General features: G+C 43.8%; 1 protein-coding gene across 4 annotated transcripts in view; it reads left to right on the forward strand.

Moving 5' to 3' along the window:
* Positions 1-16,471, forward strand: part of LOC115205659 (FERM and PDZ domain-containing protein 3) — a 47,930-nt gene that overhangs the window by 25,308 nt on the left and 6,151 nt on the right. For all 4 annotated transcript variants that reach the window (XM_029771850.1, XM_029771851.1, XM_029771853.1 and 1 more), the window contains 7 exons: positions 914-1,045; positions 1,331-1,450; positions 1,890-2,026; positions 5,830-5,956; positions 10,785-10,874; positions 11,203-11,382; positions 13,934-14,069. In XM_029771850.1, coding sequence (XP_029627710.1) covers positions 914-1,045; positions 1,331-1,450; positions 1,890-2,026; positions 5,830-5,956; positions 10,785-10,874; positions 11,203-11,382; positions 13,934-14,069 — 922 coding nt within the window. The remainder of the gene's footprint in view (positions 1-913; positions 1,046-1,330; positions 1,451-1,889; positions 2,027-5,829; positions 5,957-10,784; positions 10,875-11,202; positions 11,383-13,933; positions 14,070-16,471) is intronic.

Raw genomic sequence — 16,471 nt, forward strand, 5'->3', positions numbered from 1 at the left:
CATTTATGAACTTCACAGGGTGATTTTGATGCTCATTTCCAATAAATATCGAGGGTCTTATTCTGGTGTCATGATCGTTGCTTAACTGCCGTTTGACAAATAAAAATATTCTTGCTCATATCCATAATAATCTCATTGTAGACTAGGCACCCAGCACTGTATCTGTGAGCCGTTGGCTGGAGCTCACATGCCAAAACCAGAGTAGGCACATTTGCTATTTAACGCAACAGTTTTTGTGACAAAACTATTGGTAGATTTGAAAAAGATGATGGAAACACATTAAACTTTTGATTTGTATTCAGTACATGAAAACGTAAGCGGAAAAGTAGATTGTGTGTGTGCACTACGTCATCACATACTGACTTTTATCCTACACAAGTCCGTTTGGTGGAAACACCACTGGTGGGAAAATGCACATATTTTCTTTGTGGATTTTAGAATATTCGCATGAAAATCTGTCACCATGGAAACCTAGCTAGTAGTACAGAACACTGATCCCAATGCAACACTGTGAGAGAGCAAATAGAGCTCTCGCCTGTATTTACTCTGACCATTATGGACACATGGGATGCGTCCGAAATAATACACTATTCCCTTTCCCTACATAGTGCACTACTTTTGACAATACGTGCACTATTATAGGGAATAGGGTGCCATTGTGGACCCGTAGAAAGCCATATCTTATTTTCCTCTGGCAGGTCATCATCATGCAGATAAGGAATGACCTCTGAACCCTGAGTGGAGAAGATAACAGGATAGTTTGGTCTATTTGTGCCACAAGCAGAAAAATCAACATTGCACAGTTAAAAATCACAACACAGGAGGACATTAAATATTGAATAAACATTGCAAGAGATAGACACTACCCATAAACTCCAAAGAAATCTCTCCCCGTTTCTTTCTCTCTCTCTAGGATGTGATCTCGTCACTGCAGGACCGCCTGTCCCTGCGTTACATCGAGCACTTTGCCCTGGTGCTGGAGTCAGGTGGGCTGGACCAGAACCAGAGACTGCACCTGCTGCAGGAGAACCAGCCGCTCTCACATGTAAGGGAGCCGACAGTTACTGTATTCCTGCTGATTACCGTGTTACAGTCATTCTAAGAGCAGTGTGGGTGTAATATAGCCTGGTTAAACCAGACTGACTCACTACCAAGGACAAATCCCTTCACACCATGGCAGTTAGGCCATAGAAATAGAATCTATAGATTACATTACACTCGATATGGCATGGTATCAACTTCCATTGACTAGCTGTGTTTTTCTACGATGTTGGGAAGGAAGCTGTTATGATAGAGGTGTTATTCATGCCGTCTCCCTCTCTCTCCTCAGGTGGTGCACAGGACGTATTTCCAGGGGATGAAGTGTCTCTTTCGCATCTGTTTCTTCCCCAAGGACCCAGCAGACCTGCTCAGGAGGGACCCTGCAGCCTTCGAGTACCTCTACATACAGGTAGGGATACAGCCTTCAGGTACCTCTACAGGTGGGGATACCATGGATACAAACCTCATGATTCTGTTTGGATTGTCAAGGGGTTCTTTCTGCAGTGGAGCCCCTCAGCTGAGCCAACTGAAGGATTAGAACCTCTGGCATACATGAGTAGTTCCATATGTATGTCCTTCCCCCATCTCATTCTAGAATGGAGTTATAGTAAATTTCACACCCTAGAGATTCTGCCATACCAAGATGGTATATAGACGTAGCAAAACCAGTTTCACGTCTCGTCCAACACAAATCAATGAAGCAATCAGTGCAACTTCAATATTTCTCTGTCTCCCCCATATAAAGAAGATTGATGGAAGAAGTTCCTGACAAGGAAATCCATCTATGTTATAGCTGTACCTAAACTGTATAACCTGAATAACATGACATTACCCCCACCCCACCACAGAGTCGCAATGACGTCATCAAAGAGCGCTTCGGCATGGACTGGAAGTCTGACGTCACACTGCAGCTGGCAGCGCTTCATATCTACATCACAGTGTCATCGGCCAGACCCAATCAGAAGATCTCGCTCAAGAATGTGGAGTAAGTGTGTGTGTGTGTGTGTGTGTGTGTGTGTGTGTGTGTGTGTGTGTCTGACGACAAAATGGATCGCTCAGCTGCATGACTCATTACTCAGACACTTCACAGAACGAAATGTATGTCTCCGTATTCCATTATGTTTCATAAAAAATGTCTTAGCTCTAATATGCTGAAGTGTGGTATCCAGCTGAGTTCTAAAAGTATATCAAAATGATCCATAATTAATCCATCTAATATTAAAAGCAGAAACCACTCAAACCACGAGCTCAAGTCACTCTGACACCAATAAATTCCTTTTAGAATTAAAATTCCCTTATATCCCCAACTTACCAGTTAACTAGATCACTCTGACAGACAGACATTCCCAGATAACTATACTGAACAAAAATATAAATTGAACATGTAAAGTGTTGGTCCAATGTTTCATGAACTGAAATAAAAGATCCCAGAAATGTTTCTCTCAAATTGTGCACAAACTTGTTTACATCCCTGTTAGTGAGCATTTCTCCTTTGCCAAGATAATCCATCCCCCTGACAAGTGTGGCATATCAAGAAGCTGATTAAACAGCATGATCATTACACATGTATAAAATAAAAGGCCACTCTAAAATGTGCAGTTTTGACACACAACACAATGCCACAGATGTCTCAATTTTTGAGGGACCGTGCAATTAGCATGCTGACTGCAGGAATGTCAACCAGAGCTGTTGCCAGATAATTTAATGTTAATTTCTCTACCATAAACCGCCTCCACATCCGGCTTCTTCACCTGCAGGATCGTCTGAGACCAGCCACCCGGACAGCTCATGAAATTGTGGGTTTCACAACCGAAGAATTTCTTCACAAACTGTCAGAAACCGTCTCAGGGAAGCTCATCTTCATGCTCGTCATCCTCACCAGGGTCTTGACCTGACTGCAATTTGGCACCATAACCAACTTCAGTGGGCAAATGCCCACCTTCGATGGCCACTGGCACGCTGGAGAAATGTGCTCTTCACGGACGAATCCCAGTTTCAACTGTTCCTGGCAAATGGCAGACAGCGTACGGTGACGTGTTAGCGAGCGGTTTGCTGATGTCAACATTGTGAACAGAGTGCCCCATGGTGGGGTTATGGTATCGGCAGGCATAAGCTACGGACAACAAACAGTTGCATTTTATCAATGTCATTTTGAATGCACAGAGATACCGTGACGAGATCCTGAGGCCTATTGTCCTGCCATTTATCTATCGCCATCATCTCATGTTTCAGCATGATAATACCCGGCCCCATGTCACAAGGATCTGTACACAATTCCTAGAAGCTGAACACTTCCCAGTTTTTCCATGGCCTGAACATGTTTGGGATGCTCTGGATCGACGTGTACAACAGTGCATATTCCAGTTCCCACGAATATCCAGCAACTTCACACAGCCATTGAAGGGGAGTGGGACAACATTTCACAGCCCACCATCAATAGCCTGATCAACTCTATGTGAAGGAAATGTTTCACGCTGCATGAGGCAAATGGTGGTCACACCAGGTACTGACTGGTTTACTGATCAATGCCCCTACAAGTGACCAACAGATGCATAGCTTCCCAGTCATGTGAAATCCATAGAATAGGGCCCAATTCATTTATTTCAATTTAATGATTTCCTTACATGAACTGTAACTTCGTAAAATCTTTGAAATTGTTGCATGTGTTTATATTTTTGTATAGTGTAGATCACTCTGACAGACAGACAGACATTATACCAGATAACTAACTCACTCTGACAGACAGACAGACATTATACCGGATAACTAACTCACTCTGACAGACAGACAGACAGACAGACAGACAGACAGACAGACAGACAGACAGACAGACAGACAGACAGACAGACAGACAGACAGACAGACAGACAGACAGACAGACAGACAGACGTTATACCAGATAACTAACTCACTCTGACAGACAGACAGACATTATACCGGATAACTAACTCACTCTGACAGACAGACAGACAGACAGACAGACAGACAGACAGACAGACAGACAGACAGACAGACAGACAGACAGACAGACAGACAGACAGACAGACAGACAGACAGACGTTATACCAGATAACTAACTCACTCTGACAGACAGACAGACATTATACCAGATAACTAACTAACTCACTCTGACAGACAGACAGACATTATACCAGATAACTAACTCACTCTGACAGACAGACAGACAGACAGACAGACAGACAGACAGACAGACAGACAGACAGACAGACAGACAGACAGACAGACAGACATTATACCAGATAACTAACTCACTCTGACAGACAGACAGACAGACAGACAGACAGACAGACAGACAGACAGACAGACAGACAGACAGACAGACAGACAGGACAGACAGGACGTTATACCAGATAACTAACTCACTCAGACAGAGACAGACAGACAGGCAGACATTATACCAGATAACTAACTCACTCTGACAGACAGACAGACATTATACCAGATAACTAACTCACTCTGACAGACAGACAGACAGAGACAGACAGACAGACAGACAGACAGACAGACAGACAGACAGACAGACAGACACAGACAGACAGGACATTATACCAGATAACTAACTCACTCTGACAGACAGACAGACAGACAGACATTATACCAGATAACTAACTCACTCTGACAGACAGACAGACAGACAGACAGACAGACAGACAGACAGACAGACAGACAGACAGACAGACAGACAGACAGACAGGACATTATACCAGATAACTAACTCACTCTGACTGACAGACAGACAGACAGACAGACAGACAGACAGACAGACAGACAGACAGACAGACAGACAGACAGACAGACATTATACCAGATAACTAACTCACTCTGACAGACAGACAGACAGACAGACAGACAGACAGACAGACATTATACCAGATAACTAACTCACTCTGACAGACAGACAGACAGACAGACAGACAGACAGACAGACAGACAGACAGACAGACAGACAGACAGACATTATACCAGATAACTAACTCACTCTGACAGACAGACAGAGACAGACAGACAGACAGAGACAGACAGACAGACATTATACCAGATAACTAACTCACTCTGACAGACAGACAGACAGACAGACAGACAGACAGACAGACAGACAGACAGACAGACAGACAGACATTATACCAGATAACTAACTCACTCTGACAGACAGACAGACAGACATTATACCAGATAACTAACTCACTCTGACAGACAGACATTATACCAGATAACTAACTCACTCTGACAGACAGACATTATACCAGATAACTAACTCTCTGACAGACAGACATTCATTCATTTTACTAATTTAGCAGATACTCTTATCCAGAGTGACATACAATCAGTGTATTCAACTAGAAGAAAACAACTACATAGTATGTGAGTGAATACAATGAAATGACATTCATCGCAAGTCATTGCATTTTATTGCATTCAGTCACAGACAGAGAAGAGCCAGTGTTCTGCCTCTTGTCTGAGTCTGACTCTGTCAACCCTGTCAGTGTGACAGAAAATAGGAGCAGTAGCTCCTTGAGTCTTTGACTGCGTCCCAACTGGCACCCTATTCCCTATATAGTGCACTACCTTTGACCAGGGCCCACAGGACTATAAAGGGAATAGGGTGCCATTTGGGACGTGGCCCTCGAGTTTTTCCCTGGGGGTCTCTCCCTGAGAGATAAACATGGTCCCACAGCTGTCAGCATCTGACTGATAATACCATCTCTCTCCCTCTGTCTTTCTCTCTCCCTTTGCTCTCCTCATCTCTTTCTTTCTCTCCATTCCCAGGAAAGAGTGGGGTCTGGAACCTTTCCTCCCCCTCACTCTACTTCCCACCATCAAGGAGAAGAATGTGTGTAAGACCCTGTCACAGCTGCTCAAGACCTATCAGCATCTGCCTCCCTCCGGCAACAAGGTGATCTCTCCTCTGTCACACAACGACCTTCCGATCAGTAAATATTCTCTACATACAGCAGAGCTATAACACTAAGTATTTCAGATTCATTGTACCTTTCATCTTGCACTCGCAGTTAAGCAGTTTATCTTCTGACTGTCTGTGGCGTTTCAAACGTGGTTTAACAGTGTGCTGGTGCTCCTTTACATGGCGAAACAGTGCCACCAACAGGACATGTACAGTATTGCAGGCGAGAATCCACTGGTCATCCTTGGGTGAATCTCAATAGCAGGAGCTAGCGACCGTGTCCGTCTTGTCATCCTTGGGTGAATCTAAACCGTATTAAGTGGCTTTTCCTCCTCGTCTCCTCTCCTTCATCACTGATCTGAAATCACAAGATAAGTGAAAGCAATATGGAGGATGCCAACTTGGCTCCTGGACTCGCATTTCAAGGCTGCGTTGAAACAGTGACTGGTCAATGATCCAAGACCAGCTCAGTTAATCCCTACCATTGTGCCAATGAGTCGTCATAATGCTGCATTAAATGTACATGATCTTAGGGGCATTGGCAAACAATGCAAGTCATTTAATTTATGTACCCCTAATTGCACCGAATACATCTGTTTATTCTACAGCTATTGTAAGCAGTAATCATAAGCCTATAAACCAGAGTTACACTGTTAGCACTGAGGTGGTGTGCAATAGTAGGAAGACCACTTCAGCTCCAAAGTAAATAACATGAGTAAGTCTACCTCTGATAGGCTTCCCAGTAAAGCATTAAAAACAATCAATCAACCCAGAAAAGTGCTACAAATAGCCCATATTAGCATATGTAGCTTAAGAAACAAGGTCCATGAATTCAATAACTTGCTTGTAACAGATGACATTCATATTCTGACTATCTCTGAAACTCACTTAGATAAAACCTTTGATGACACAGTGGTAGCAATACATGGTTCTAACGTCTACCGAAAAGACAGAAATGCCAACGGAGGCGGTGTTTCGGTCTATATTCAGAACCACATTCTTGTGAAGCTTAGAGACGATCTAATGTTAAATACCGTTTAGGTAATATGGCTACAGGTTCATCTGCCTCACCTAAAGCCCATTCTTGTGGGAAGCTACTATAGACCACCAAGTGCTAACAGTCAGTATCTGGATGATATGTGTGAAATGCTTGATAATGTATGTGATCTCAACAGAAAAGTATATTTTCTGGGTGATTTAAATATTAACTGGCTATCATCAAGCTGCCCACTCAGGAAAAAACTTCAAACTGTAACCAGTGTCTGCAACCTGGATCAGGTTGTCAGTCAACCTACCAGGGTAGTTACAAACAGCACAGGAATTAAATCATCAACATGTATTAATCATATCTTTACTAATGCTGCAGATATTTGCTTTAAAGCAGTATCCAAATCCATAGGATGTAGTGATCACAATATAATAGCCATATTTAGGAAAACCAAAGTTCCAAAGCTTGGGCCTAATATAGTGTATAAGAGGTCATACAATACGTTTTGTAATGATTCATATGTTGATGTAAAGAATATTTGCTGGTCCATGGTGTGTAATGAGGAGCAACCAAACGCTACACTTGACGCATTTATGAAACTACTTATTCCAGTTACTAATAAACACGCGCCCATTAAGAAAATTACTGTAACAACTTAAATCCCCTTGGATTGATGAGGAATTGAAAAATTGTGGGGTTGAGGGATGAGGCAAAAGGTATGGCAATTAAGTCTGGCAGATTGGCAAACGTACTGCAAATTAAGAAATCATGTGACTAAACTAAATAAAAAGAAACTACACTATGAAACAAAGAAATTACATAAAGAATGATAGTAAAAAGCTTTGGGGCACCTTAAATGACATTTTTTGTGAAAAAACAACATTGAATGAGCCATCTGATTCATCACAAAGCCCACTGATATTGCAAACTACAAATTACTTTTTCATTGCAAGAAAAGCAAACTTAGGGATGACATGCCAGCAACAAACGCTGCCACTACACATCCAAGTATATCGGACCAAATTTTGAAAGACAAGAATTGTACTTTTGAATTCTATAAAAGTCAGCGTGGAAGAGGTGAAAAAAGTATTGTTGTGTATCAACAACGACAAGCCACCGGGGTTGGACCATGTGGATGAAAAATGACTGAGGATAATAGCTGTCAGATGCTCCCTAGGAGAGGTGGGTGTGAAGTCAGGCGCAGGAAAGTAAATATATAGAGAAGGCTTTTATTAAAGAGTCCATCCAGAGAACAGGCACAGGACCACAACAGCAGCCCACTAAATAATCCGGAACACAGTCCAGAAAATACACCTGTCTACCAGAACAAAATAAAACGCAACCCAAAACCCCCTGTACACAAACAGTCCCGCACGAAACCAAACTGGTAGGGCAAGATTAAATACCCCACTAATTAACCTAAACTAGACACAGGTGAAACAAGACAGACAAAACCAAATGAAAAGGAATCGGTGGAAGCTAGTAGACCTGCGACAACGACCGCCGAGCGCCGCTTGAACAGGGAGAGGAGCCACCTTCGGTGGAAGTCGTGACAATAGCAGACGATATTGCCACTCCTATTTACCACATCTTCAATTTAAGCCTACTAGAAAGTGTTTGCCCTCAGGCCTGGAAGGAAGATAAAGTAATTCCGCTACCTAAGAATAGTAAAGCCCCCTTTACAGGCTCAAATAGCTGACCAATCAACCTGTTACCAACCCTTAGTAAACTTCTGGAAAAAAATGTTTGACCAGATACAATGCTATTTCACAGTAAACAAATTGACAGAATTTCAGCATGCTTATATGGAAGGACACTCAACAATAACAGCACTTACACAAATGACTGATGATTGGCTGAGAGAAATTGATGATAAAATGACTGTGGGGCTGTCTTGATAGACTTAAGTGCAGCTTTGGACATTATCGATCATAGTCTGCTGCTGGAAAAACGTGTATGTGGATAAAAAGTTACTTGTCTAACAGAACACAGAGGGTGTTATTTAATGGAAGCCTCAAATATAATCCAGTTAGAATCAGGAATTCCCCAGGGTAGCTGTTTAGGCCCTTGCTTTTTTTTCTTTTTACTAATGACATGCGACTGACTTTGATTAAAGCCAGTGTCTATGTATGCTGTTAAGCGGAGCGACACCAGGGAACCCAAGAGCAGACTCAGAAACGGGGATGAATGAACCAAAATATTTGTTACACAGAGAGATATGGAGTGCAGATCCGGGGTAGCTTGGATAAGTTGGAGAAAAACCAGATGTGGAGACAGGTTGGAGTTGGCTGAGTAGAACAGGGTAAACAGGTCCTGAGGAGAATCCAAGGTAGTGAGTAAAATCCAGAGCAAGGTAGTTGGGTGGTGAGATGTGAAACAGGAGCCAGAGACAGAGCGGTAATGAGCAGAGATTACAATCTGGCAGAGTGGAAGTGGCAGGACTGAGTATTTGTAGAGGTCTTGATATGGAACGAGTTGCAGCTGGTAGGGATCTGCTCTGACTCCAGCACACCTGTCTCCAACCACACAATCACACAGAGAGGGAGAGGGAGAGGGAGAGAGAGAGTACAGGGGGAGTAACTGCAGGTCAAGAAGACACCGGATGAACACCAGAGGGCGTAGCAGGAGCAGATGTGACATATGCAGATGACTCAACACGTCAGCTACTACAGCGACTGAAATGACTGCAACACTCAACAAAGAGCTGCAGTTAGTTTCAGAGTGGGTGGCAAGGAATAAGTTAGCCCTAAATATTTCTAAAACTAAAAGCATTGTATTTGGAACAAAACATTCACTAAACCCTCAACCTCAACTAAATCTTATAATAAATCATGTGGAAATTGAGCACGTTGAGATGACTAAACTGCTTGGAGTAACCCTAGATTGTAAACTGTCATGGTCAAAACATTGATGCAGTAGTAGCTAAGATGGGGAGAAGTATGTCTATAATAAAGCGATGCTCTGCCTACTAAACAGCACTATCAACAAGGCAGGTCCTACAGGCCCTAGTTTTGTCCCACCTGGACTACTGTTCAGTCGTGTGGTCAGGTGCCACAAAAAAGGACGTAGGAAAATTGCAATTGGCTCAGAACAGGGCAGCACGTCTGGCCCTTGGATGTACACAGAGCTAATATTAATAATATGCATGTCTCTCCTGGCTGAAAGTGGAGGAGAGATTGACTTCATCACTAATTGTATTTATGAGAGGTATTGACAAGTTGAATGTACCGAGCTACCTGAACTACTGGCGCACAGCTCAAACACCCATGCATACCCCACAAGACCTGCCACAAGAGGTCTCTTCACAGTCCTCACGTCCAGAACAGGCTATGGGAGGTGCACAGTATTACATAGAGCCATGACTACATGGAACTCTATTCCACATCAAGTAACTGACGCAAGCAGTAAAATTAGATTTAAAAAAAACAGATAAAAAAACACCTTATGGAAGAGCGGGGACTGTGAAGCAACACAAACATTGGCACAGACACATGCATACACACAAACACACACATGATAACATACGCACTATACATACACATGGATTTAGTACTGTAGATATGTGGTAGTGGTGGAGTAGGGGCCTGAGGGCACACAATGTGTTTTGAAATCTGTGAATGTATTGTACTGTTTTTAAAATTGTATAAACTGCCTTAAATTTGCTGGACCCCAGGAAGAGTAGTGGGGATCCATAATAAAAACAAATACAAATACAACAACGTTTTTAATTTCACCTGTGATGTTAGTGCAGATCAAGGAGATGAGACGAGTAGAGGAAGCCACTAGAGACTGTTGAGACTGGGCCCTTGAGTGTTGTGTTGTGTCTACTGACAGGTCCCTCCTCTCCAGGGAAAGCTGCAGTACATGCGTGTGCTCAACGATCTTCCGCCCTTTGGAGGCTTGCTGTTCCACACCGTCGGACTAGTAATGGCAACATTCTCTTATAAACATGCCCATATCGTATTCCCACATTATATGAGTCCCACACTGAATTTCTCTTATGTCAAGGTACAGCTCATGTTTATGTTTTCCTGTAGCCTTGTAGCATCCCAGGCCAGACATCCAAACTGATATAACAAGTATAGTCAACTCCAAACTGAATCTACATACATGTGTATATATATACTACAGTACATATAATTTTGAAGAATGCATGTTTCTGAGTTAAGTTCTATGCTGTTGTTCCATGAATTCAGAGTTCTCTCTGTGTTGATAGAATGTTTGATTGATTGATTGACTAATTGATCCACAGGATGAGAAGCAGTCGGCCACTACACTGCTGGTGGGTCCGCGGCACGGCATCGGTCATGTGATCGACCTCAAAAACAACCTGACCACGGTTCTGACAGAGTTCAGTCGTGTTGCTAAGATACAGCTGCACCGGGAGAACCAGGGCGTTGCCCGTGTAGAGGTGGCCATACAGGAGGCCAAGGTATGTGACAGATTGAACACATGTACAACTATAGATTTAGAAACACATTATGAAGCCCAGGATGGAACTCATTGCACCATACTAGTAGGCCATGGTACCAAACATAGATTTTCGCTGCACAGAAGAATTCCTTTCAAATTCAATTAAATCAAACCTGTGAGATAAACCAAGTTGAAGTACCGGTATGGTCATTATATTAAATATACAGTAAAATGCTTTGTTGAAGCCTCCAAACTCATTTCCATCCCTGCTCCAACCTCTGTGTATGAAGATGTGTGTGTTTCGGAGGGGGTGAGATAAAGCCAATACATAGTGCATTTGGGAAGTATTCAGACCTCTTGACTTTTTCCACATTTTGTTACGTTACAGCCTTATTCTAAAATGGACTGAATTGTTTTTTTTCCCCCTCATCAATCTACACACAATACCCCATAATGACAAAGCAAAAACTGTTTTTTATAAATTTTAGCAAATTGCTACAAATAAAAAAACGGAAATATCACATTTACATAAGTATTCAGACACTTTACTCAGTACTTTGTTGAAGCACCTTTGGTAGCGATTACAGCCTTGAGTCTTCTTGGGTATGACGCTACAAACTTGGCACACCTGTATTTGGGGAGTTTCTCCCATTCTTCTCTGCAGATCCTCTCAAGCTCTGTCAGGTTAGATGGGGAGCGACGCTGCACAGCTATTTTCAGATCTCTACAGAGATGTTTGATCAGGTTCAAGTCCAGGCTCTGGCTGGGCCACTCAAGGACATTCAGAGACTTGTGTCGTGGAAATTCAGGACTGAAAGAGATTGTTTGAGGAAATGACAATCATCTTTATTTAATATCAATTAATTATTGCAATAATGAGGCTGGTCGACCCTCCCACCCTTGAGTGTTGGACTGAGTACCCTAACCTTTACACAAATGCAGAGTACTATATATAGCTGACACTAACAATGCTCAGTCATGGTTGGTTCAACCCCCCTCATGCAGACCAAGGAGCATCATAAGCCACTCTGGGTTCATCCTGTTGTTATCTGCACGTGGGTTGTTGTCTTAACCCCTTCTGGTTTAGTTTCCCAGATGCAAGGATGATTTTGAGACAATGAGGAATTGTTCTAAACTCCTCCTGGCTATCTCTATCTCGGTTACACCCAACACATCTTGTCTACGTAATGCAGTCTTTAACTAATTTGTCAGCTCAAGTCATCTCTGGTGACCATACGTCCAAATTAGCTGCAGGGAACTAGAGTGGAGCCCATGAAAACACAGAATTAAACAAAACAGAAATATCCTATTTGTTAACTATTATTGCTAACTATTAATATCAAGCAAACCAGGTAAATCTGTCATTTTTCTATCACAGCCACTCCTGCGTTGTCTTGGCTGTGTGCTCAGGGTCATTGACCTGTTGGAAGGTGAACCTTCGCCCAAGTCTGAGATCCTGAGCCCTCTGGAGCAGGTTTTCATCAAGGATCTCTCTGTACTTTGCTCTGTTAATCTTTTCCTCGATCCTGACTAGTCTCCTAATTCCTGCCACTGAAAAACATCTGCACAGCATCATGCTGCCACCACCCTGCTTCACCATAGGGATGTTGCCAGGTTCCCTCCAGATGAGACGCTTGGCATTCAGACCAACGAGTTCAATCTTGGTTTCATCAGACCAGAGAATCTTGTTTCTCATGTTTTGAGAGTCCTTTAAGGGCCTTTTGGTGAACTCCAAGTGGGCTGTCATGTCTGGCCACTCTACCATAAAGGCCTGATTGGTGGAGTGCTGCAGAGATGGTTGTCCTTCTGGAAGGTTCTCCCATCTCCACAGAGGAACTCTGGAGCTCTGTCAGAGTGACCATCGGGTTCTTGATCACCGCGCTGACCAAGGCCCTTCTCCCCTGATTGCTCAGTTTGGCCATGTGGCCAGCTCTAGGAAGAGTCTTGGTGGTTCTAAACTTCTTCCATTTAAGAATGATGGAGGCCACTGTGTTCTTGGGGACCTTCAATGCTGCAGAAATGTTTGGTACCCTTCCCCAGATCTGTGCCCCGACACAATCCTGTCTCGAAGCTCTAGGGACAGTTCCTTCGACCTCATGGTATGGTTTTTGCTCTGACATGCACTGTCAAATGTGGGACCGTATGTCCAATCAATTGAATTTACCACAGGTGGACTCAAATCAAGTTGCAGAAACATCTCAAGGATGATCAATGGAAACAGGATGCACCTGAGCTCATTGTTGAGTCTCATAGCAAAGGGTCTGAATACTTATGTAAATAAGATATTTCTGTTTATATTTTTTATACATTTGCAACAATTTCTAAAAACCTGTTTTCACTTTATGGGGTATTGTGTGTAGGTTGATGAGGAATTAAAATAATTTAATAATTTTTAGAATAAGGCTGTAGCATAACAAAATATGGAAAAAGTCAAGGGGGTCTGAATACTTTCCTAATGCACTGTACATCATTGGATAAAGCAGAAGACACACTTCCGTTGGGCCTTGTGTACAATTGGACAATAAAGGAATCTACATCGAAATCTTAATTATCCACTCTGCTCCCTGCAGCCTCTGGTCCTGTTGATGGAGTGGCCTGATGCCAGTAACTTCGCCTGTCTCATCTCCGGCTACTTCAAGCTGTTTGTGGATCCCAAACGAACCATCTACTACCGGACACCTGGTCAGTCTTATATGATCAAGGCAGGTATGTTAGTAGTCACCTCCTTGATTTATACTGCTAGTTAGGGCTTGCAATGAAACTGTATATTTACAATATCTGTTGATGTGGATCTGTAAGTCTAGTGTTTCGGGAGGTTGTTATAGAGATTCCATTATTATTAGCTTTAGATAAAACTGAAAATGTTTTTCATTTACGGTTAAAATCCTTTCCATACTCTTTGCTTTGGCTACATTTTCTATCAATAAAACGCAACATCCAAACTCAGTATCCAAACTCAGTATCCAAAGCCACGTTAACTGAATATCAGTTTCAATCTCAAGGATTCCATTTACAGGTTTTAGTTTGTGTCTGCAAGTATGAGGCATTGCATGTAAACCATTATACTGCAACCAACTCTACTCAATCCAACTGAACTGAGACCTGCTTCTCCATAATGAATATGTGCATCTGGACCTAAACCATATCAACAGCTACCAATCACCTCTGCTGTCGCTCCTCCCATCTCCATCCTGAGATCTCATCTTCATCGGACTATTCTCTCCCTTTTCCTTGCGTAGGGTAACATTTTGTGGTTTTACCTTGCTTTTTTTCTGTGAAATATACATGTAATGTTCAAACATGCACAGCTCTGTTTCCATCTGCTGTGCTGGTGTGCCTGCATGAGAGGAAGGCCGCTACGTCCCATAACATCCCACCAGACTTACCTCCAACTCCAGTATCCAGCATCTATCACTGAAAAAAATCCACCAGCCTTCGCCTCTATTTTCCCATAAGGACCCACTCCATCCTCCCATGCGTTTCCTCACCTCTCAGCCTCTCAACTGCTCTGAAAATTCTGTCCGCAGATTACAGAGGTTCCCACCACGCCCACCCGCGCTCCGGCACCACAGTGGCGTCCAGTGGGGACCGACGAGGGGACGAGAGGGAAAGACCCCATACGAGGGACCCAGGGTCCCAGTCTCAGAAGACAGCTGCCGCCCCACTGCCCGCAGAGTCCCAACACCTGGGTCTATGCCACATCCATCTCCGGGAGCAACAACAGCTGCAGGAGCTCCAAATGCAGGCAGAACCCGAGCTCGACGTCAACGAGAACTTAATTTCCCAAGAGGCACCAGGGCGGCCCCGTACCAAGTCTGACCCGACGCTGCAGAAAACAGAGACGATCGCCGGGAGGCCAGAAAGCCCCATCCAGGAGAGCTCAGTGGCCTTCAGGAGCAGAGCCCAAACCATGGGGCAGTCCCAGCGAACTACACGGTTCTTCTGTGACTCCTGCAAGGCCAGGTTAAGGGCAGAGGGAGTGGCTGTGGCCTTGAACGGTGGACACAGCGGCGCCTCGTCAAAGCACTGCTCCAGCGCCTGTGCCTCCCGCGATGGAGGTGCAGTAGACCTGATGGCCCTGCCTCCCCCGGGGAATGAAGAGGAGGAGGAAGAAGAGGTGGAGGACGTAGGAAGAAAGCTGCAGCTGCCCCATCCGGCCATTGCTGCTCCTCCACCTGGGTTCAGGGACAACAGCTCGGATGAAGATGAGGCCAAGAGAGGAAAGAATTCTAGAACCAACCCCGTCACCCGTCCAAGCCCTGCAACTGGGGCTGCAGTCAGCAAGAGCTCTGCCAAGGCTTCTTCCAAGGAAGTGGTACCAGCTCCAGAGGATGTCCCAGTGACGTTGATAGACAACGTGGCCACCAGGACAGTACGGGACCATGCCCAGGAGCTGGATGATGCTCTGGTGTCCACTCTGCAGGCCCTGGAGGCCCTAGCTGCATCAGAGGACTTCCCCCATCACCCCCAACAGCCAGCTCAGACCACAGGTCAACATGCCGTTTCATGCTATATGGACTTCTTCTCATATAGAGAGTCTAATCTAACCACCAAGGGCTCCTTTCAGTGCTAATGGTTCGTTTTAGGGCACAGTGACTACTAAGTGGCACTTTGAAATATTTTTATACACTGAGTGTACAAAACAGTAGTATTGAGTTGCACCCTCTTTTGCCCTCTACAGTTCATCAGGGCATGGAAGTGTTGAAAGCTTTCCCTTAGGGATGCTGGCCCATGTTGACTCCAATGCTTCCCACAGTTGTACACACTGGAAACTGTTGAGCGTGAAAAACCCTGAAGCATTGCAGTTCTTGACACACTCAAACCAGTGCGCCTGGCACCTACTACTATACCCCGTTCTAAGGCACTTAAATTGTATGTCTTGCCCATTCACCCTCTGAATGACACACATACAATGATTAAAGTGGATTGAACAAGTGACTTCAATAAGGGATCATATCTGTCACCTGGTCAGTCTGTCATAGAAAGAGCAGGTGTTCCTAATGTTTTGTACACTTCCGTGTAGATGAATGGGAGGAGACAGGTTAAATAACTATTTTTAAGCCTTGAGACATGGATTGTGTATGTGTGTCATTCAGAGGGTGAATGGG

Source organism: Salmo trutta, chromosome 13 (assembly GCF_901001165.1).
Source record: "Salmo trutta chromosome 13, fSalTru1.1, whole genome shotgun sequence".
Taxonomy (NCBI): domain Eukaryota; kingdom Metazoa; phylum Chordata; class Actinopteri; order Salmoniformes; family Salmonidae; genus Salmo; species Salmo trutta.